The sequence below is a fragment of the Rhamphochromis sp. 'chilingali' genome, assembly GCF_963969265.1.
Source record: "Rhamphochromis sp. 'chilingali' genome assembly, chromosome: 22".
Taxonomy (NCBI): domain Eukaryota; kingdom Metazoa; phylum Chordata; class Actinopteri; order Cichliformes; family Cichlidae; genus Rhamphochromis; species Rhamphochromis sp. 'chilingali'.
This window is the reverse complement of record NC_137950.1, coordinates 9,497,814-9,519,021: the sequence shown is the minus strand read 5'-3', so window position 1 is coordinate 9,519,021 and position 21,208 is coordinate 9,497,814. Positions and strand designations below refer to the sequence as shown.

Genomic DNA, 21,208 nt, shown 5'->3' with positions numbered 1-21,208 from the left:
ACATATATGCCACATAGCTCAGTTCTTTTTTCTTGTAGATGAAAAGCCAGCTGATGTAGAAGACACATTCTTATTGTGTCCAGCTCCTGTTATCGATGAAGTTGGAAAGTAAGTTCCTCTTCTTTATAACTTCATGATTTCATTTAGTTATGCAGATCCACTTTCATCACCCTTTCAAGCAAAAGTGCTCATACTTCAGTGCCGTCCATGTGCATCTTAGACCACATAAATATATTCGCATGTATATGTGCACAGACCATAAGACGCCTGCTGTACATTAGCTGTTTATGATCCCCATCCGAGGCCAGATTCCTCCGTTCTCAATCCCAGTAGAGCTTACCAAAATAAAAGAGGCTCTCTCACTGTGGCAGCATATTCAGTGGTAAACCCTTCATAAATACGTCTTAGTTCTATCGTAAATTAGAACAGAGCAGTGAAAACTAAAGCAAATTCTTGGTAGACATAGATAGAAAGTACTGCCTCAAGAAGAAAAACGTAATAAAAGCTAACACTGTTCCACATCTGCATGTAAATTGATACCACATCAATAGTTTGTTTAAAATTTGCTCTGAAGTGTCCAAAAATGAATCAGTTCTGGTATAATGACTTTCAAATTATTGTAGTCCAAGTTTAGATGAGATTCAAATCAGGGATCTGTGCTTGTTGAGGTTCATGAAGCTGATTAACAGTACAATAGAAAAAATGAGCTGCATTTTAAAGTTCAGGATCACAGGGCATTAAAAATAAGTGTTTCTGTCAGTGTTCAAAGGGGCAATGAAGGGCTCTGAAAACTAAGACAACTGAGGTTGGCCTACTCGAACTTTGACCACATGACTGTCACACAAGTTCTCGGTGTAACCTAAGAAGGGGCCAGAATTGCTTCTCATCAGCTAGCTGTGTTCTCCTTTTAGAGCCCAACTATGCTCCAACATCAACAATCCACAAACCTCTCTAACCTAAGTCTTTATGGGAAGAAAAGTACACTGGGCCACAGAATACAAGGTTGAGTGGATGGTGGTAAAGACTTTAAACACACAAAGTAGGCAGGCGAGACCTTGTCAGCTAATACCAGAGGTTCTCTTCTCACGCTTTCTTTCTTGACTTTTTTAGGGTACTTCTTGTATTTCTATAATTGTTTACAAATTCCTTTATTTAACACTAGAGGTAATATTTGTGCTGGCTGTGGTACGGTAGCAGAGAGAAGTTGATTTGCGTCCTTGGAGAAAGATTTAGGAAACCTGGAGTGATGGCTCCGATGCTGAAACTTCAGTCAAAGGTGGAAGGACTGTAAAGCAGATGTGGTGGCATTACAACCCCACAACTTCCCGCTGATTAGATTCATTTGGATCTTTGTTTGTTGTTCTGATCTTACCTTAGCACTTGTAAACTTTCAAGTTCTTTCAAATCTAAACACCACCTCCAGACTCTCTCTTTTACTCCACTTCTGCAGCTTTTAGTGCCAGGCTGGCTCTTTTTGACCTATTTGCTAGTTTCTGTGGAACCTCACCACAGCTCCTGCCTGCCCATCTGTTTATTTTTCTCTCTCTTTTCTGTCTTTTATCATTACCTCCTTATTTGATCCCATCATCACTCCTCTGCGCTGTCTGCTTCTGCAGCTTCGGCTGATCAAAGCTATGTAGCGCCTACCCTGGCCTTGCCATGTGTGTTTATGTATGATTCTCAGCAGAGTGTAAAAACTTCTTAGTGAGGTTTTGAAACTCTTCTGAAACTCAGACTAATAAAGTAGGTTCTTGACCAATTAATCAGTGTATCGTTTCTATACTGCACATCTAAAAGTGTGAGTGGGTGTTTATCTCTCCTGTCTGTTTCACTTCCTTACTTAATAGCTGTCTATTACACCAGCCTACATTTCCTCCCCAGGTTTTCTTGTAATAGTTTCCTTTTATGAGACACTACATTATACTACAGACCACTATGATCAGTGATGGTCATTGGCCTTTTACTCCCATTGGCATTTTTTGCTGCAGTAAACTTGATGACATGGCTACATATCAAAAGGACTTAATCTCTATTTAGCCCTTAACAGATGCGCTAGTTAGCATTAGGATTTGGTGCTATATAAATGACATTTTTATTGGTTTTATTGGTAATATGGAAACTAAAATGCCGTCAGTCAGCCACTGAGATCAGCTAGGATGCATACGTGGACTGATGCTATTAATACCACACTCTGTCTACAGATGTCCAGACCTGAACTAAGGAGACGGAGTCGGCATCCATGCTGAAGTGATCAAACGCATGCTCGGGTCTAGGCTATCTTTAGGTTTCGATCCACTCGTGTCCAGATGTCTGTCGTCGGCACGATCCGTATGATGTTGATCATGAACTTCACCCACTAACCCAGCTCACCTCTCTGTCCGCACCCACCTTCTTTCCATCTGTTATACCTCTTTCACATCCAGGCATGCCTTTCATCCATGTTTTTATGAAGTGAATAACAACAGGCTTCGGAGAGGTCTCTGGGGGTCACTTGAATTGTTTTTCACCTCTCAAAGGGAGAAGGGATTCAGGCCTTCAGGAAAACCTACATGGTTTCCACTGGAATACAGACACAAATCTGTACTCTGTACTCTTTTTGGCAAGTTTATACATTTTTGAAGTGAGAAAAATATTTACTTGAGATCTGTTGAACAAATTATTTTGTAGTTCCAAGTAGATATGATGAACTGCCTTTAAAGAGGAGAAGTGGTTGTTGTTGTTATTCCTCGTGATGCTTTTAGCATGTTGTCATTTCTTGGAAAAAAACAAAAAAACACACACAACCTGTCCAGAACCATAAAAAAATAGCCTGAACTAGCAGGTTGTGTTTTCAGTTCTTCCCTGGATTGGCTGCCGTGCCTGCTGTGTTGCACAATCAGTCACATGAAAACACTCTAAACTTTCTGTCTTTGTTTATTAACCGTTGCCGATTATTTTCTTTTTTTTAAAAAAAGGTTTGGTTTATTTGGAGTCAGATTGCACAATTTGCGAGTGATACGGGGCTCGTAAACAAGAGTCACACGACTCAGCGCATACCTCATCTATTAGGAAGAGTTTTTAATAACATTTCCTCCTGCTGGGTTGAGATTTTCGCAGCTGGAAACAGTCAAAAGCAACCTCTTTCGAGTTACTGCAGAAAAGAAATTGCTCAGATTTCAGTTTTCTCCTAAGCTAAAAATCTGTCACTTTCAGCTCATAATCTTCCGCTCTTGTGGTCGTTCCCTGTTAGTTCAGATTTCGTTCTCACATGTAACGAACCACCTCGCCTTTCGCAGACAGTTCGGTGACGTTATTTGGCACGAACCCAAGTTTAAATGACATCATTCCCATCAAACAAAGTCGAGCTTGAGCTGGAAAAACTTCAGACAGACTAAATAAACCGATCTAAATTCTACTGATTCACTCATTCTATTCACTGATCTACTCTCCTTTCCTTCATCCGTGTGCGTGTGTGTGTTGTTTCAGGGTGATTTATCTCCAAGTGAGCATGAACGACGGTCTGTCCTTCATCAGCAGCAACGTTCACATCACCACCACAGAGTGTGTAAGTGGAAGCTTCATGTATCCACGCAGGGACACTGCAAAGATTTTAATTGTGCAAAAAATAGAAAGAAAAAACGTTTGTGTAGTTTGTACTCTTCTTCTGCTTCTTCTTCTGCTTTCTCCAACATTTCTCTCTTTTCTTAGTTGTCTCACTTTCTCCACTCTCAGTTTTGTTTTTCTCCTTTTTTTTTTTGGTAGCCAAACCACAGAGGTTGGTAGCAGTGAGCCACCCAACAAAGACCTTATGAACCTCCGTGTGTTGGGCACAAAAAAAGGTTAAAGAAGCTGCTTGGTGACCTTGGAGTTCCCGGTTTAATATTTTAGTTTTGTGGGTGAAACATCTGTGACAGATGCACTCTTGGTACTGCTATTTAGAGGTGGTGCATGTGTGAAACGGAGCAGCTTTTCAGTCCATGAAAACAAGTTAACAAATGCAATTTAAAGCAGTTTAACTAAATGAAGTTGGTATGTTGGAACATATTAAATAGGCCCAAAAAACAAAAAGATATGCAGTCTTTGAAGCTGCACCGCCTCCATCCACGCAGCATCATATCCACGAAGACGCTGCAAATTTAAACAACTGTGTTGTGGTTCACGATAAAGAGACCTCAATTAGACATACCATTGCAATTAGCTGCCTCATGGCACTAAACTAAAACATATAGACTGAAGTCACACCAGGCTCGAGAAGGCACGGAAAGTTGTCAGCTGGAGATTGGAGGGCCTGGTGCAATAAACAACGTGCAAGTTGGAGTCTCTGAATCAAAGCTGAAAGCAAAAGCCACAAACCCACTGACCCCCTGCATCCTTTCCCCAGAATCTGTCAAAGTGTCACACTGAGGGGTTTCAGCCTTTGTACTTAGCCCACAAAAAACACCCATATTGCATGGGAGAAAATGCACACTTCACATGTGAAAAAGCAGCAAAATGCAGATGTGGCCACTATTAAAATTTTCAGCATTGTTTGCTAGCAGTAACCCTGCCCCATCACCCCCACCCCACCATCTATTGTTTTAACTTTTCTGCAAATTAAGTTGTTGTCACAGGAAATCATAATCCGGGTGATTTTTAATAAATAATCATTTGGCACCGCTGACGTGCTTTCTGCAGCGGGCCCCACTGCTGAGTTCAGATAAATCCTCCACAGCTTTGCCACAAGATAGATAGATAGGGGAAAGTCTAACCACATGTGATCCTCATCTGTGGTCTCTAATGAGAACCATGTTTGGCCAGCGGACGTCTGCCTAGCTTAAAGCGAGAAATGTCAACATAAGGATTCAGTCAGGGATGGCAAAAGCTCACATTAACCACTGTCCTCGAGAAAGGAAAACATGAATATTAGAGCCTATATGCTTTTACTATTTTCCTTCAAATCAGTCATACCACAGCTATGATTAATCTGTTGTCGCTACTGCTATTAGTGCTGAAAATACTGTCCTACTTCTTCTTGTCAGCACTACCACTGTGGATAATACGAGCATTCAGTCACTACATCACCGTTTTTATTATATATGTGTTGTCTATCTCACTACACAACAAGTAAGTCAAGATTTCTATGCGCATACATGGAAGGCTAGCACCTTATGCATGAGTGAAGAAGGGCAGCGAGGTCCCAGATCAGAGCTATGGATGTATACATGCCACAAATTTGGTAGTTGAGGTACTTTTAAAATAATTTACAAGTATCTTAAAATTGTCAGCGTTACTTTCCCTTTTTACTTGTACTACTACTTTTATCAGGTGTTGTGCCAGTTGCCATCTTCCTTCTATCTCCTGGAGATACGGCGCCTGCATGTTTTTTTAGCTAGCATCTATGTCCAGCCTGTGAAACATGATGTGCACGGTGCACTTGTCGTAATGTTCTAGCATCGTGTGTTTGTGTCTGCCCTCCAGTTCGATGGCACCATTCTCCTGATCACCTTGCTGGCGTTGTTCCTCCTCCTTGCTCTGCTCTTCCTGTGGTGGTTCTGGCCGCTCTGCTGCACTGTGGTAAGAAACACCGACTAGTTTCACAAATAATAAACACTTGCATTGATGTTATGTTATTTTAAAATCATGGCATGTCTGTTATTTGTCTAAAGGTGATCAAAGAGCCTCCTCCTCCACCTCCTCCTGAGCCTGTGAGTCAAAACACACACACACGCACATAAATACAGCCTAACTAAGTAATACCCCAAGACTTTCCTGCACCTTTATTTCATCTGTGAAAGACAAACTCTTTTGTGTACCGGTGTTTAGGAGTCAGATGACGACGACGACGGTCTTCCCAAAAAGAAGTGGCCCACTGTGGATGCCTCATATTATGGAGGAAGAGGAATTGGGGGAATCAAGAGGATGGAGGTGTCAAAACGATGCATTTACGCTGCTGAAATAAAGTCACGATTAAATCTGTAGACAACAGATTACAGTGACCTTTTCTGTTTTTGTATGGTCTACCGTCTTGTAGGTGCGCTGGGGAGGGAAGGGTTCAACTGAGGAGGGGGCTAAGCTGGAAAAGCCAAAGAACGCTGTGGTGAAAATGCCAGAGCAGGAGTACGAACCCTATGAGCCAAAACCTAAGAAACCTCAGAACAAGAAGCCACCTCAGAGCCGGAAGTGGTACACGCCCATCCGGGTAAACACAGCCTCACAGAATCAGCACACAATGGGACACTGTAATGTAAAATATACCCACACACTCTGTTATCCCGTATAGACGCTCGTACTGTTTGCATTTAGTTCAGGAATTCACGCTCACCACTCTTACATAAAAACCCTCCTTTTTTAGAAAGTCAAAAATGTGCTTTGTTTACACTCAGACCACTTTGCATTTTTGAATTTTCACCCACCGACTTTTTTTAAAGGCATGAGGGCAGCAGAAGTTTCCCAGCACACAGCACACATGTATATACATGCTATATACATGTAATTAGTTGATAGTGCCATAGCACCAACACATGCCCATAGTGAGACTGCCAGCACAGCATAAATATTACTTCTAAAATAAAACCACTCTGTGTGACGCTTTTCATACAGTAAGCGTACTGTTATCTGTACACACTGCTGCATTCATAATTCATTCACAGCAGCCTAACAGCATGTACAGAAGGTGAATGTGAACACTGAACTGTGGGGTAAATACTGTAAATTGATCACTGAATGTGGAAATTGGGCTGTGGCTGGCCCCATCTTTCTAAAACTTTTTGATGTGTGAGTGCACTTCTGTTTAGGATCCATGCCACCACTGCTTATTTGTCCAAGCAAATGCAACATCTTTTAGCATTTTTTTATTCGGTTAATCCAGAAGATTTTATCTCAAAACATTTGCCCTTCAGCTCTGTCAAATGTTAAATACTGTCTACAGTAAAATACACGCTGGATTCCTACAGTTGTTTTAGCTGGGATCAGCTCTTTCCTGTCTCTGAGAAGTAAGCCCACGCTCTGATTCTTGGCAGATCGTGTGTTTTATCATGCTTTATTAATTGCTTTATGTTGCTAAAGGTTAAAGCGTTCATGACCGGAGTTAACTAAAATATATCCAGCAGTCTTTGTGACTAATCAGTGATTCAGCAGCTTTATCCAGAGGGGAAGGAACTAATCAGTCAAATCAGCTGCCGTGGTGTTTGTTTGGGATTAAAACCTGGTCTCAGCCTTGAAAAAGAACCACAGACCAAATGTTTGCTGATATAGAAAAGTCAGTATGAGCAGTCTTTTATTAGGTGATAGATTGCAGTGTGGAGAAGTGTGCAATTCACATCTGGCCAGCTGTTTATCTTCTTGCTCCTCTGCTTCTTTTTCAGGGGAAACTGGACGCCATCTGGGCTCTGTTCCGCCGTGGGTATGACCAGGTCTCTCTAATGAGACCCCAGCCCGGTGATCATGTAAGTATCTCTGTTTCATCAGATGTCTAAGAATTCATCTGCAAGGTCATCCCTCCTTCACTGCATTCTCTCCATCTTAAATTATATGTCATGTTTTTATATGTTCGTTTCATATGTGCCATCTTGTTGATTTTTTTTTTCACTGGACAGCGAGAATTCAAAAGTAAGAAAGATTTATTTTTCATCCAATAGTAATACGAGTGGCACATAAATCAAGGGAGTTTTTCAGGAATAATGAACCCCTGATTTCAAAGCCTTGGTTTTCAAGCGTCTCAATTCAAAACTATAAATCAACTGAAACACTTGCTGATAGATTTAATCATCACTAGTTACCAAGGCAACTAAACACACATGCAAAGCCAGAGGTGGAAGAGCAACACCCTAACACAGAGAGCAGGCGTCAATGACAACAGCTACACTGTTCATTAAGTCACATTCAGCATAAAAGGAGGAGCTATGGTCAAGTTGGGTTGCAAAGTTGCTTGCAGATCAGTGGGCAGTCAGAAGTAGCCTAATTTAGCCGCTCTCATGTGAAGTTTGCCTGTTAAATTTGTATTCCATCACCCCCACCCGGTCATGGCAGATGGCTGCCCCTCCCTGAGCGTCATTCTGCTGGAAGTTTCTTCCTGTTAAAAATGAGTTTTTCCTTCCCACTGTTGCCAAGTATTTTCTCTCTGTTATTGTAGGGTCTTTATCTTACAATGTGAAGCACCTTGAAGCAATTGTTGTTGTCTTGTTATTTGGTACTATATAAAGAAACTGGAATTGATTGTTGCAAAATTATGACATCACAACATTGTGACTGGTCAGCTGCAATAAAAGTGCATCAATTAGTAGGAACAAATCTAACTCACTAATAATGGATGTATCCATTTACTTGCACAGTTTTGACCAAGTGCGCATTGAGTGTCTAAGATGAGCGGTGATCCACTATAGGCTGAGAAGTGGTGCAGTTTTAAAAGTGTCCAGCTCATCTGTGCTGTTTGCTCACCCTGCCCTCCCTTCCACCGTCTGGGAGCGCACTTCATTCACTCCTGGTGTGGCTGTGCTGGCTGACACCTCAGCTGGCCCATTCCATGCTGTTGAGCTAGCCTCGATCTCACACCTGCTTCACATTATACGCCATAAATCGGATGTTAAGCCAAACCGCAGCTCACATCCTTGTAGCTCAACGGGAGAGTTTTGTGATGTGTTCGTGCGCGTAAGCTGGTAAAAAGTCTCTCTTCTTCAGAGCAGATAAGCCACATGGTTTAGTTTTAACGCCTGAGGCCTTTCTATCAAAAAGCCTTAGATAAGAGTTTGGGCTGAATGTTGGGAGAGGAAGCTCTCTAGGGATGCTTTAAATCCCGCCGACAATCTTAGCAAAGACTGTTTTAATGTTTAAATGTGTTGCATATTATTTTCATCTCTGTTGGTCTTAAAGGCAACTTTGTAATTCAATGATAGATCATAACTGTGTTGCACTACCCTCAAATTCTCTATGGTTTGACTCAAAGCCATTTTGGTGACATATACAGTTGTTAGCATTTCCTTTTTCCCCTCCCTTGATTCTTCTCCACCTTTTTCCTTTTGCCAGTTGTTTCCTCCCTGTTTCTTTTCTTTCCTCTCCATAGCTCACTCTCCTGCTGATCGGGACCCATCCAAAGCACTAGTTAAAATCCGGCCTTATTAGCAGAAAATTTCCAGTGATCTTCTTTAGCAGGAATTCCACATTTAAGACTGTTTTCTGGGCACAACGAACATGTACAGCGATAGAATTTGCAGCCACATAATAAACATTCAGATTCCCCAAGACCTAAAAAAGTCACCCTCAGCTTCCAATTCCATCTTCACCAAAGACAACCTGGCACACAGATAAAAAGAGATTTCCTTAATGACAAATTTCTCTTACTCAGAAAAGCTTTTTTTAATGATGATTGCTCGGGCAAGCTCAACATGACGCAATGCCTATTTTGTTGAAGAAATCCTCTCTTTCCAACGATGTCGCCTCCACCAGTCATTTGTGGTTTGTAACAAAAGAAGCAGGCCTACAGGCCAGCGTGCCGGCTCGTTTCCAGGCAGAATAATATGTTTTTATTAAAGAGGAAACAGCAGAAACAAGAGTCAGACACCTCATTCCCTTTTATGTTACCTGAAAAGCTGGTGGTTTTCAATTTCATCCTGAGGTTTTCAGATCTACAGTCTCACACTGCAAAGCTGGCACACATTCAAATCCATAAGAAAACTCTCTAAATTAGTTCCATCTGCATTCCCGCATGCATGTTTCTTTATGCTAATTGCAACAGCATGACTGTCACCCTGGGGACTGACTTCGGCTGCAGTCCTGTAACAGTGAACTCATTTTGTGGTAATGCAACTTCCTGTTTTTTTTAATGATGGTAAAAACCCCAAAATATTTTAATAATCAAGCAGTACACAAGCTGTTTCCTATTGTTGTCAGAAAACTCACAGTTTGCTTGGTTGCTCATTGGTTTATTTTCTGTCATTAAGACACAAAGTCTAAACCTGTACGCTGTAGACTGCACAGACAGATGTTTACAGTCCTCACACAGCAGTGGACCAATCAAAAACTCTGACCAAGAAAGAACTATTTATTATATCAAAACAAATAAGAAAGCAAATGTGTATGTCTGGGGTTTTTTTTATCCAAAAGTATCTGATTGACGGTTAATTTGGTAACGAAATGATTGTGATCACTCTACTAGAAACACTGGTATTATCAGACACCCACGCAGTTGCTCAGTAGGATCAGATACAGTCTCAATCTTTTTTGGCTGTTCCATTTTCTTTTCACTGATAACACGATTATACACTGAACAAAAATATAAACGCAACACCTTTGTTACTGCTCCCATTCCCCATGGGATGGACGTAGAGACCTAAAATTCATTCCAGATACACAATATAACCATCCCTCCCAAACAGTGGTCACAAATCAGTCCAAATGTGTGGTAGTGGGCACATCTGCTATATTGAGATAATCCATCCCACCTCACAGGTGTGCCACATCAGGATGCTGATCTGACATCATGAGTAGTGCACAGGTGTACCTCAGACTGCCCACAACAAAAGGCCACCCTGGAATGTGCAGTTTTGTCTCACAGCAAAATGCCACAGATGCCACAAGCAATGAGGGAGCGTGCAATTGGCATGCTGACAGCAGGAATGTCAACCAGATCTGTCGCCCGTGCATTGAATGTTCATTTCTCAACCATAAGCCGTCTCCACAGGCGTTTCAGAGAATATGGCAGCACATCCAACCGGCCTCACAACCGCAGACCTCGTGTAACCACACCAGCCCAGGACCTCCACATCCAGCAGGTTCACCTCCAAGATCGTCTGAGACCAGCCACCCAGACAGCTGCTGGAACAATTGGTGTGCACAACCAAACAATTTCTGCACAAACTGTCAGAAACCGTCTCAGGGATGCTCAACTGCATGCCCGTCGTCCTCATCGGGGTCTTGACCTGACTCCAGCTCGTCGCCGTAACAGACTTGTGTGGGCAAATGCTCACATTCGATGGCGTCTGGCACGTTGGAGAGGTGTGCGCTTCACGGATGAATCATGGTTCACATTGTTCAGGGCAGATGGCAGCTGAGAATGTCCCAGTTCTTGCATGGCCAGCATACTCACCGGATATGTCACTCATTGAGCATGTTCGGGATGTGCTTGACCGGCGTATACGACAGCGTGTACCAGTTCCCACGAATATCCAACAACCTCGCACAGCCATTGAAGTGGAGTGGACCAACATTCCACAGGCCACAATTGACAATCTGATAGACTCCATGCGACGATGTGTTGCACTGCATGAGGCAAATGGTGGTCACACCAGATACTGACCGGTTCTGGGTCCCCAGACCCCCAATAGCGCAAAAAACTGCACATTCCAAGGTGGCCTTTTGTTGTGGGCAGTCTGAGGTACACCTGTGCACTACTCATGATGTCAGATCAGCATCCTGATGTGGCACACCTGTGAGGTGGGATGGATTATCTCAATATAGCAGATGTGCCCACTACCACACATTTGGACTGATTTGTGACCACTGTTTGGGAGGGATGGTTATATTGTGTATCTGGAATGAATTTTAGGTCTCTACGTCCATCCCATGGGGAATGGGAGCAAAAACAAAAGTGTTGCGTTTATATTTTTGTTCAGTGTATAAAAAAGATAGAACTAAAACTTTCCCTTGCTAAAACAAAAGTCAGAGGACATTCAGTGATGATCAAGTATGACGATTCGGTTCAATTCAATTTTATTTATACAGCACAAAATCAGAACAAGAGTCGCCTTAAAGCGCTTTATATTGTAAATTAAACCCTTCAATAATACATACAGAGAAAAAAAATCAACAATCATATGACCCCCTATGAGCAAGCACTTTGGTGACAGTGGAAAGGAAAAACCTCCAGCAGAACCAGGCTGAGGGAGGGGCGGCTATCGGCCACGACTGAATGAGATAACAGCACCAAACATGATTGTGCTTTTTTAATATAGGATGATGGATTCATGGTAATGAATGCAAAAGACTTGGATTGACTGACTTGACTAAAATTAGGTCATTTGGTGAGGAACGACCTTCTGCCAAAAAAATACCCAAACCAGCATCTGTTCTGTTAGTGGGACAGCTGGTCCTGAAAGAAGATGCCATTTAAATTAGCAAGTGGGCGATACCAGAGCCACATTTGTGATTCAGATGAGCTGTCCAGGGTTAAAGAGAGGAAGTGTGTTTGTGCTCCTGAGCGTCAGGTAAATTTACTTAAGGATCCTGTAGTGCTTAAAAATATGTAGTGTTCTATAGAGCAATGACTACACTGTTTCTCGCTCAGCAATGAACCTACTAACATCTCTGCTTCTTTAAATTGTTCATCAAAGGGATGTTTGAGGAATTTTTGGTGCTCCCAAAGAGGTTTCAGCCAGAGACAGCAGCATAGCTAAATCTCCAGCGTGACAATAAATCACTCTGTTTTTAAGCATTTTATTCAGCTGGTATTTGATTTTTTTGTTTCAACTATAACAGACATTTATGTTTGTCGAATAATCAGAAATAACACAAATTTGACTTGCTGTCGAATGCAGTAGCATTGACTCTTTGCCATATGTGAGTTTTCATCCCTAAAAGCCTGTTTTTAACCGTGGAAAAATACTGCAGCAGCAGTGTGTGAGAATGTGTGTGTGTACTTGAAGAGTTACAGTAAAAGTTTCTAAACTGGAGAACGGAGTTAGCCATTATGCGAATGTGTGTCACCAAACCACATCCATTACACTGACGTCAGAGTGTACAGTATGAAGCAGAGCTAGTGCCTCCCCTCTTTGTCTTTCACTGACATAAACACGGAGCTCTACAGGGAGCCATTTAGCTGGCTGAAGGACACGAGGTAATGCCTTTGGCAGATGTCTGCCAGGCCCGTCTTCAGAAGCCAACTGAACAAAACTCTCTCACACATACACACACATACATTTTGCGTTGTCCTAGACAATTTAATGACCTTGGTAAGACTGTAGACAGTGGTGGAGGTCAGTGAAAAAGACCAAGCGAGTGTGGCTTTCTTTAATCCAGGAAAATGTCGAGAGGTTCAAACCACAGCTGGGTGCTAACAGAGTGACGTTCAAGAAGCAAAGATGGATTAAGGATGAAGAAATTGAAACAAAATTCACATACAATTAATGTCAACATTTCTTAGTTAAATACTTATCTCAGCCCCCCACAGTGTAATTAGTTTAATGATTTTTGTTATTCTTCAAACACCTTTTTTGAAAAGGTTTTCGAGGCTTCTTGAAAGACGCTCTTCTTTGGATGTTGGCTGCGTTTTTCTGTTCTCTGTTAAAATGATGCCAGATTGATTCATTGAGGTGTGGGCTCTGGGGAGGCCAATCCACGACTGATAGTTCTTCATTGCGTTTTCTTTTGTCCGTCCAGGTGTGCTTTCATTATTGGTGGAGTATTTGAGATCATTGTCATGCTGAAAAATAAATCCATTGCAAATCAAACACTTTCTTGGTATTGCATGGTGGATCAAACCCTACTTGTAGTCTTGACCATGTCTGCACTGAGTTGTTGCAATGAGAGTGGCTGATTAGATATTTGCGAGCTGAGCAGGTGCACCTAACAAAGTGGCTGATGAGTGTATGTATGTGTTGCTGAAAAAGACACTGCTTAATCTGCATCATGCATTTTTTATATATTTACCTTATTTTTAACATCTAAAGTATCTCTTAGCTTTAAGTTACTCTGATGAACGTCAACATCAGTGCCAGAGTGGAGTCTGTTGTAGATCCAGAGATGTTCTTGCTAAATGGAAGAAGACAGGAGAGGTTGGTTGGCTTGAATAAAGGGAAAAACTTAAGAATGGGAAATTCTCTCAGTTCAGTTTGGATTATTCTGTCTTTCATTTCTTCTCTGGCTATTTTTCTCTGTGTCTCACTTTTACTCACTGTCGTGCTTTATCTGCAACACTGTCACATTATATTAACATTAAAGATCAAAATCTATCTTCCCTTGTGCCTAAGGTCTTTTTCATTAGAGTTTTACAAGTGACATCATTTCCCATTCCTTCGTTTTCCACTATGTAAAACCAGGGACCTGCGGCTCAAGTCGCTGATACTGCTTATTAGCAGATTAACATTACTTCATTCCACCCTGACTGCCAACCGCATGCAGCTATGCAGCGGGTAGAGTTTCATTGGTAACAGTGACCTCTGTGAACTCGCTGAAACCAGTGGTTGGTGTAACATTTTATGAGTAACTAAAATGTGATTTCTGTCTAAATAAATTTGTTGCTTTTACGCCCTGATAAGTCAACCTGTTAAAGTATTCCAGCTTCACTGCTAACTTTTACCACCTCTGGCACAGTTCAGCCCCAGCCTCTAACCCTAATCTTCTCTCTCCATATGGACCGTCGGCATTCGGACCTACAGTTCTCGGTACAGAACATTGGACTAGCAGGGATAATTTGGAGTGGGGGCGTAAAAGCGGGGATTTAAGCATAATCTGGAACACCAGCTGGCCACACACACAGACTGGCACACACAAGCATACAAAGAGCAGTGACTGTACCATGACCTGAGCTCAGATGCCTTCTTAGCCCAGATGTAGCCTACTTTAGATTAGACACTTTTTTCCTCCAGATTCTTTTTAATCTAAAACAACTCGCATGTATAGATTATGTATTATATATTGCATCAGATGCTTTTTATCTGTAGTATTTTCCATGTTATCTTAAAAAAATACCACGTTTAACAACACATACTCTGTGTCTCAATTCAGATGTTTCATTCAGTACTTTTCCATGTAATACTCTATTAATTTATTTGTGCAATGCTTGAATTTTGGCAAGGTAGTGTGATGACTGGAAATGGGTACAGCAGCATTGGATCACAAATGCCATGCAGCTGCTGCATTTGCTGAACATAAGTAATATTATATTTATCTATCCTGAAGATGAGAACGTAACATGCATAAACACACAAAAAAAACCCACCTCACGTACCATCACTGACTGAAAACTACTGTTGTTGCTATGCTACAGTGATCCTATGGATGGAAACTGCTCCAAGATCATATTTACCCTAAATTAACAGTAAAATGACACAGGTCCTTTGTGACCAGTTGCAAAGAGATGCAGATGAGTTGAGCTCATTGGTACAGACAGACTGACAGAGATTGATTGTAACCATGTTGGTAGTATGTCTGAGAATGATTGCAGTGAATCTGAGTTTAACTGTGATTGTTTGGAGAAGGATTATCTACTCAAGGTAACCTGATCAGTTGCCTTGTAATCAAAATGACTCAGAAGTTTAGGGCGTTCCATCCCTAACCTCTGTGCGATCTGTTGGTCACCACAACAACCTGAACATTCGGGAGTTAAAAATGCGCTGGAGAGCAGGGTGAAATTTTGTTTTATAGGTTGCTGTCCTATTTTTACTCTTTATTTCATGCAGCTGTGCTTTTTAGTGTGAACGCATAGAAGGGTAAATTATAAAATTTGTGTTATTTTAGGAAGGGGTCGGAGTCTGCAGCAAAAGGCTCTGTGAGGATGGTCATATGGTGGTTTTAGTTAGCATGGTAATATGCTGACTGTGCAGATTTGTGGCTGTGTGGTTTACATTCAAAGCCCTGTTAGCATGCTAGCCGGTAGGAAAAAAATTACATGTATTCTCTGCATGACTCTATTTACAAGATTTCTTTGTATCAGACAAAGAGATCATTTCAAGATGAGCCTTATTACAACTGGTTAGATATTTCATTGTAAACATTAGCATCGTGGTTGCTAATGCTAGGCGCCATTAGATATCATTCATCACCGTGACTATCTGCTAATACTTCAGTCTGGACTAAGTTTGGGGTCCAACCAACATGAAAGACCTGAAAACAGGATTATATAATTATTTTATGTTTATTTTAAAAATTATTTTAAAGCTTTTTTAATCCCACTTTTCTTTCTTTTCCTTTAGGGTCGATGCATAAACTTCACAAGAGTGAAAGAGGAGTCAGCGGCAGCCAAGGCCCCACCTCGTACCCCTATCCACACCCCTTCGCCACCACCACCAGACTACCGCCCCATAACTCGCACCACTCCACCATCTACCACTGCCACCAGCCCCCCTGCCAGATCTCCACCATCAGGCCAGGTGCCCCCAGGACCACCGCCATCACGCACTCCCCCAGGGCTTCCCTGTCCACCGCCATCGCGTCCTCCCCCAAGCCTTCGAGCCTAAATCACACAGACAAACTCCTCCCACCTTACCAATGCACCTGCTTTGATATCACATTGATATTACCGTCCTGTTGACTAGTTCTTTCACTTTGAAGGTTGTGGGCCTCACTGCCAAAGGTACTCCTACTATAAGCCAAAGATCAGCAGTATATTGAATCCCAGTTGTTCTGTGTGCCACATCTGGTATGGGATAGCATATCAAGTGAAACTGTTAGCTGACAATTAAGCCTTTTTAATACAGGATATCTAACTGTGCTCTGTATGTAGTTTTTTATGTGGCAATTTAAGATTGAACCTCCAAAAAAATAAAATATAGTCACATGAAAAAGTTTTCACAGGCCTCTGTGCAGTTCTGTGAAAAACAAAGTGCAACCCAGGATTGTAGAACCACCATTAGCAGCAATAACGTGAAAAGATGGATGGATGGATATTTATGGCATTGCTTAAGTTCACTTGACTCAGTGACTACAAGCTGTCCAGGTCCTTTAACTACAAAACAAGTTGAAATCATCACCCCTCCACCACAGTGCTTGACAGTTGGTATTAGGAAGTTTATGTTTATATGCTTTATATACTCCACTTTGGTTTTATCTGTCCAAAGGACATTGTTCTTCCAGAATACTTGTGATTTGTTCAGATGCAACGTTACAAACCTAAGCCCTGCTTTCGTGCTGTCATGTCAAGCCATACTGGTTCAGTCTTTTTGTTACTTTACTGTCGTGAATTTTAGTACTTAACATATTAACCGAGGCCTGTTGAGTCTGAGATGTAGCTCTTGAGATTTTTGCTGTTTCTCTGAGCATTGCATGGTCTGGCATTAGCGTGACTTTGCTGTGATGATGCGACTTGCTTCTACTTACTTTATGAACTCCAGTAAGGATGTAAGGAGTTTTTAACAGAGCTGATTAGAGTCCTGGTAAACCTTTCTTTTTCATATGGCTGTGAAAAAGACTATGTGACTATTTGCTGATAAGCAAAAAAATTATTTTGCATAGCAGTTCAACTTAATATTCTGTCTCATATAAAGTGAATGGGGCTATTTGGGAAAGTATTTTACTTTGCATTTGTGAAATCAGGGAGGATTGTTGCTGGACAGCAAAGCATGTGGGAACGGAAAAGTCCAAAAAGAAAGATTACTGCAATGGATGAAAGTTCTTTGTTGTCTCTATCAACTACTGAGTTAGGCCTTTGTTAAGTTAAAATCACAGTAACTGTATTAAGTGCTAGGTAGAATCAATTGGCTTATTTCTCCATTGCTGTGTGACCAATGAAGGGTTTTTCAGAACTGGATTTCCAAGTAATCTTAGCTGATCATATTTTTAATGGTGTTACGTAACTGATAAGAAACATATGTTTTTCTAAATTTCTTCAAAAAGATTTGCAATTTGGTGCTGTTTTGTTACCCAACAACAACGTGCCAAAGTAACAAATCCCGACTATATAGTCCAGAGATGATCCAGTTATATAATTTGTGGTCAGGTTTTTGTACCTTTTGTGACAGGGAAGTGTACGGAGGTTATGTGGAAGGTGTGTTTTTACAGTATATGTTTGAGATGTGTTTTAAATACTTTGTTGGTTGATATCTTGAGGCTTTGGAATTTGTCCTTAACCGCATTTTCATGTAGTTGATTTTAGGTTACAGCAATTTATGTTTTTTGGTTTGTTTTGATTTTGGGTTTTTTTGTAACTGCGCACATAGACTGCTGGGAAATTACAATGTGTATTTGCTTTTTTTAGCAGTGAAGCTGATGAAATCAATCTTCAAAAATCAGGTTCATGTCTCTCCTCACATTTTTATACACAATGCTGATACTGTACTTTAATACCATTATTATGTGTATTGTATGTCTTCAGTTATATCATCACCGGTCACGTTGCAACTGCAGGGCAGTTCAAAGCGCATCTAATTTATTTTACTCCCCGACAGAAATATAGGAGAGTACTTGAATATTGACAAGGTGTCCAATCACCGAGATGAACACTGTGTGAACAGTTAGGAAACACAACAGATAACCATTTAAAGGTCATTTTAGGCTTACCAGCATTTATCAGCCCCTTAGCTACACTAAAAATGAGCATTTTGGTAAATCTGAAAAAGATTTTGTCTACATTAGAAAATCGTTCTAGCTAGCAGATAAAAAGACAATTTTTTAGCCTAGCATTAACTCATCGTAATTGAGATCAAACCTGCCAGAAATTAGCAAAAACATTTAGATTTCTTGGTTTAGGAAAGAGGTTGAAACTGCTGGTATTCCTCCTATATCCGATGCCCTTTCAAGTTTTCTTCTTCATCATCTTTTTTTTTTATAATTACAATTTCAATGTACGTCATTCACTTGTGTCCTGTACCGTTGTGTTGCTACATGCATTGGTAACAGCTGAAAAACTCCAATTAGCTCATTGTAGTTCATACCTTTGATGTCAACGTGCTAAATCAAACCAGTTGGTTTGTTGTAATGTCCATAAACAAAATGTAACATTAGCAAGACAAACACATGCTTTGCTAGCAGTTTCTAGCATCGTATTTGGCTGCATTGCCTGTTGCTTGGAGGTGTTGTATGGCCCTACAAGGTGTCAGTATATACATCAGGGAAGAGGATGAAAATGGAGATTATACCACCAGCCACCCTGTTTTCTATGGCTCCGTTTGATATCCTGCTATGGATTACTGTTACCTTTTTGTTTTTATGTGCCACTGCAAAAAATAAGATTCTGCCTTAGAAATGTTAATTGTTTTCAGACTCCCAAACATTGTGCTTTATGGAGCTGGAGCATCAATAAATTACAGATTTTTGTATGTCTTGCAGACTGGGTATATTTTTTTATATTCTGCTAATTGAGTTCAACTGTAATAAGAAATAAGAAATGCAGCATACGAGTATAAACAGCAGTACTGAAGCAAATATGAAAGACGTATATAATTTTCTGTTGTTTGATGTGACTTTTTGAACAGTATCAATAAAGGTTGACTCCTAAGCTTCTAAAGAAAGTTTCATCTTTGTGATCTTTGTTAGATTCATATAAATGCCTGCGTTACTGATTTGGACAGTTTCATACTCTCCCAGCTGACTCCCCATATACATTTTGACTTCACTCATAGGCCCAAGATGTATGTACTATTTCCAGTCACTAGTGAAAAATGTTTATTTGCTGATCAGTTGGCATGTGGTCGCTGGCTATTCCTTTTGATTGCTTTGCAGATGGACGAGTTCACCTGTAATTTGCGCCTCTCTGTAAACAGAATGCCACCAAAATAAAAACTAATGCATTACCACTGAAACCAACATGTAAAAGGCACAAGTTCGTTAGAAGGCAAACATTAACTGTTTATTCTTTCTTGCACTTTTCGAACAGTTTCTTTATCATTTGGTCAGCAGTTGGAAAGTGTTTGCAGACAGATCAGCATCTATCATGAGAACTACTGGCAAACTGTCATCCAAAGCAGTGGGGGGTGGCTTACTGGGCTTAAGCCCGGGTTGTTTTGTCAGAAGCCCGGGGTCTTTTGGAGTGTAATTTTTTCATAGTTAGATGCCTGGCTGACAACTGTATAAAACAAAAACTTCACACAATATTCGAAGCACATAGCGCACACTGTGGGAATTTACGACTGTGCGTAAATCCCCCCTAATATTGGTACGATCCGAGCTCAGACACTAAGCGACTGAGCGGGTGGAGCTGCTGCCTGCGAGTGCGCTGTTGGAGAAGCGCAGCCAGGCAGACAGAGGAGAACTGAAGTTTGAGCAGGTACCAAAGCAAATCATTCGTACTGTACAAATAATGTAAATATGACGGTGCATCACGAAAGATTGATGTCAAACTGATCACTTGACCCATATTACATTACTTGTTCTTCAAGTGAATCAACAAATGGCGAAATGAAAAGCCGAACAACAACAACAACAATGCTGTTTCTTTAGAGAGTCTTAGCTTACATGTGTTTATTTCATATTTTCAGTTGTTTCCCTCCACGGCTAAATAAATCGGTTTCAGTTATGTACTGAAATATAAGAATGGACATTAGAGGGTTCTTTCAAAGAAAAAACTCAGGTAAATGTTATTTTATATATTATGTTTTGTATGTTGTTCAGTATTTTTCTATGCAAAACAAGAGGAATTTCAATACACAGCAGTATATTCACAGTTGAAACCAGATATTTACATACACTTTATGGAAAACACAAGAACATTTTTTTTTTTACTGTACAACATCAATTTAGAGTAAACTTGTTTTGTTTTGGATAAATAAATATTGAAATATCTTTTGAATTAGTTAAATGTCAGAATAAAGAGAGACAGAGCTTCTGTTTTTATCACTTTCATCAAATTTAGGAATACATATACACTAAGTTTATTGTTAATTAATAAGAAACTCCAGACGTTTCTGTTCTGAGCTGAAGAAGCTTCTGATAGGTTAGTAGAGTCCATGTGAGTAAATTGGTGGCACACCTGTGGATGCATATAAGGCAAAACACAGAGCCTGTTTCTGTGACATGGGAAAAATCAAGAGATGTCAACCAAAACACCAGGAAAAGAATCGTGGAGCTCCATAAGTGTGGCTCAATTATGAATACAATTTGGTGCCATTTACAATTAAGAAATACAGATAGTTTCTCTCTTTACTCTTGAAGTTAACAAATATGTTTTTATATTTACTTATCTAAAAAAATAAACATTTAGTCTGATTTGATGTTACAATTTAAAAAGTGTTTTTACCTGAAGAGTAAATATCTGGTTTCCACTGTATATTTGATGATGTTGGTGTTTGGCTTGATTGTCAGCACAAAGAGGGAGAGAGAGGAACAGAGAGGGAGAGAGAGAATGAGAGAGAGGAACAGAGAGGGAGAGAGAGGAACAGAGAGGGAGAGAGAGGAACGGAGAGGGAGAGAGGAACAGAGAGGGAGAGAGAGAATGAGAGAGAGGAACAGAGAGGGAGAGAGAGAGGAACAGAGAGGGAGAGAGAGGAACGGAGAGGGAGAGAGAGAGGGAGAGAGGAACAGAGAGGGAGAGAGAGGAACAGAGAGGGGAAAAGAGAGGGAGAGAGAGAGAGAGGAACAGAGAGGGAAAGAGAGAGGGAGAGAGAGGAAC

At 40.8% G+C, this 21,208-nt stretch overlaps 1 protein-coding gene across 1 annotated transcript in view; it reads left to right on the top strand.

Annotated features, from left to right (window-relative positions):
* The window catches only part of antxr1c (ANTXR cell adhesion molecule 1c), a 38,668-nt gene extending 19,616 nt beyond the window's left edge, over positions 1 to 19,052 (top strand). The window contains exons 11-18 of the mRNA XM_080874012.1: positions 39 to 108; positions 3,466 to 3,544; positions 5,437 to 5,532; positions 5,625 to 5,663; positions 5,782 to 5,883; positions 5,990 to 6,157; positions 7,323 to 7,403; positions 15,861 to 19,052. Coding sequence (XP_080730138.1) covers positions 39 to 108; positions 3,466 to 3,544; positions 5,437 to 5,532; positions 5,625 to 5,663; positions 5,782 to 5,883; positions 5,990 to 6,157; positions 7,323 to 7,403; positions 15,861 to 16,124 — 899 coding nt within the window. The 3' untranslated portion in view covers positions 16,125 to 19,052. The remainder of the gene's footprint in view (positions 1 to 38; positions 109 to 3,465; positions 3,545 to 5,436; positions 5,533 to 5,624; positions 5,664 to 5,781; positions 5,884 to 5,989; positions 6,158 to 7,322; positions 7,404 to 15,860) is intronic.
* The last annotated feature ends 2,156 nt before the right edge of the window (positions 19,053 to 21,208 follow it).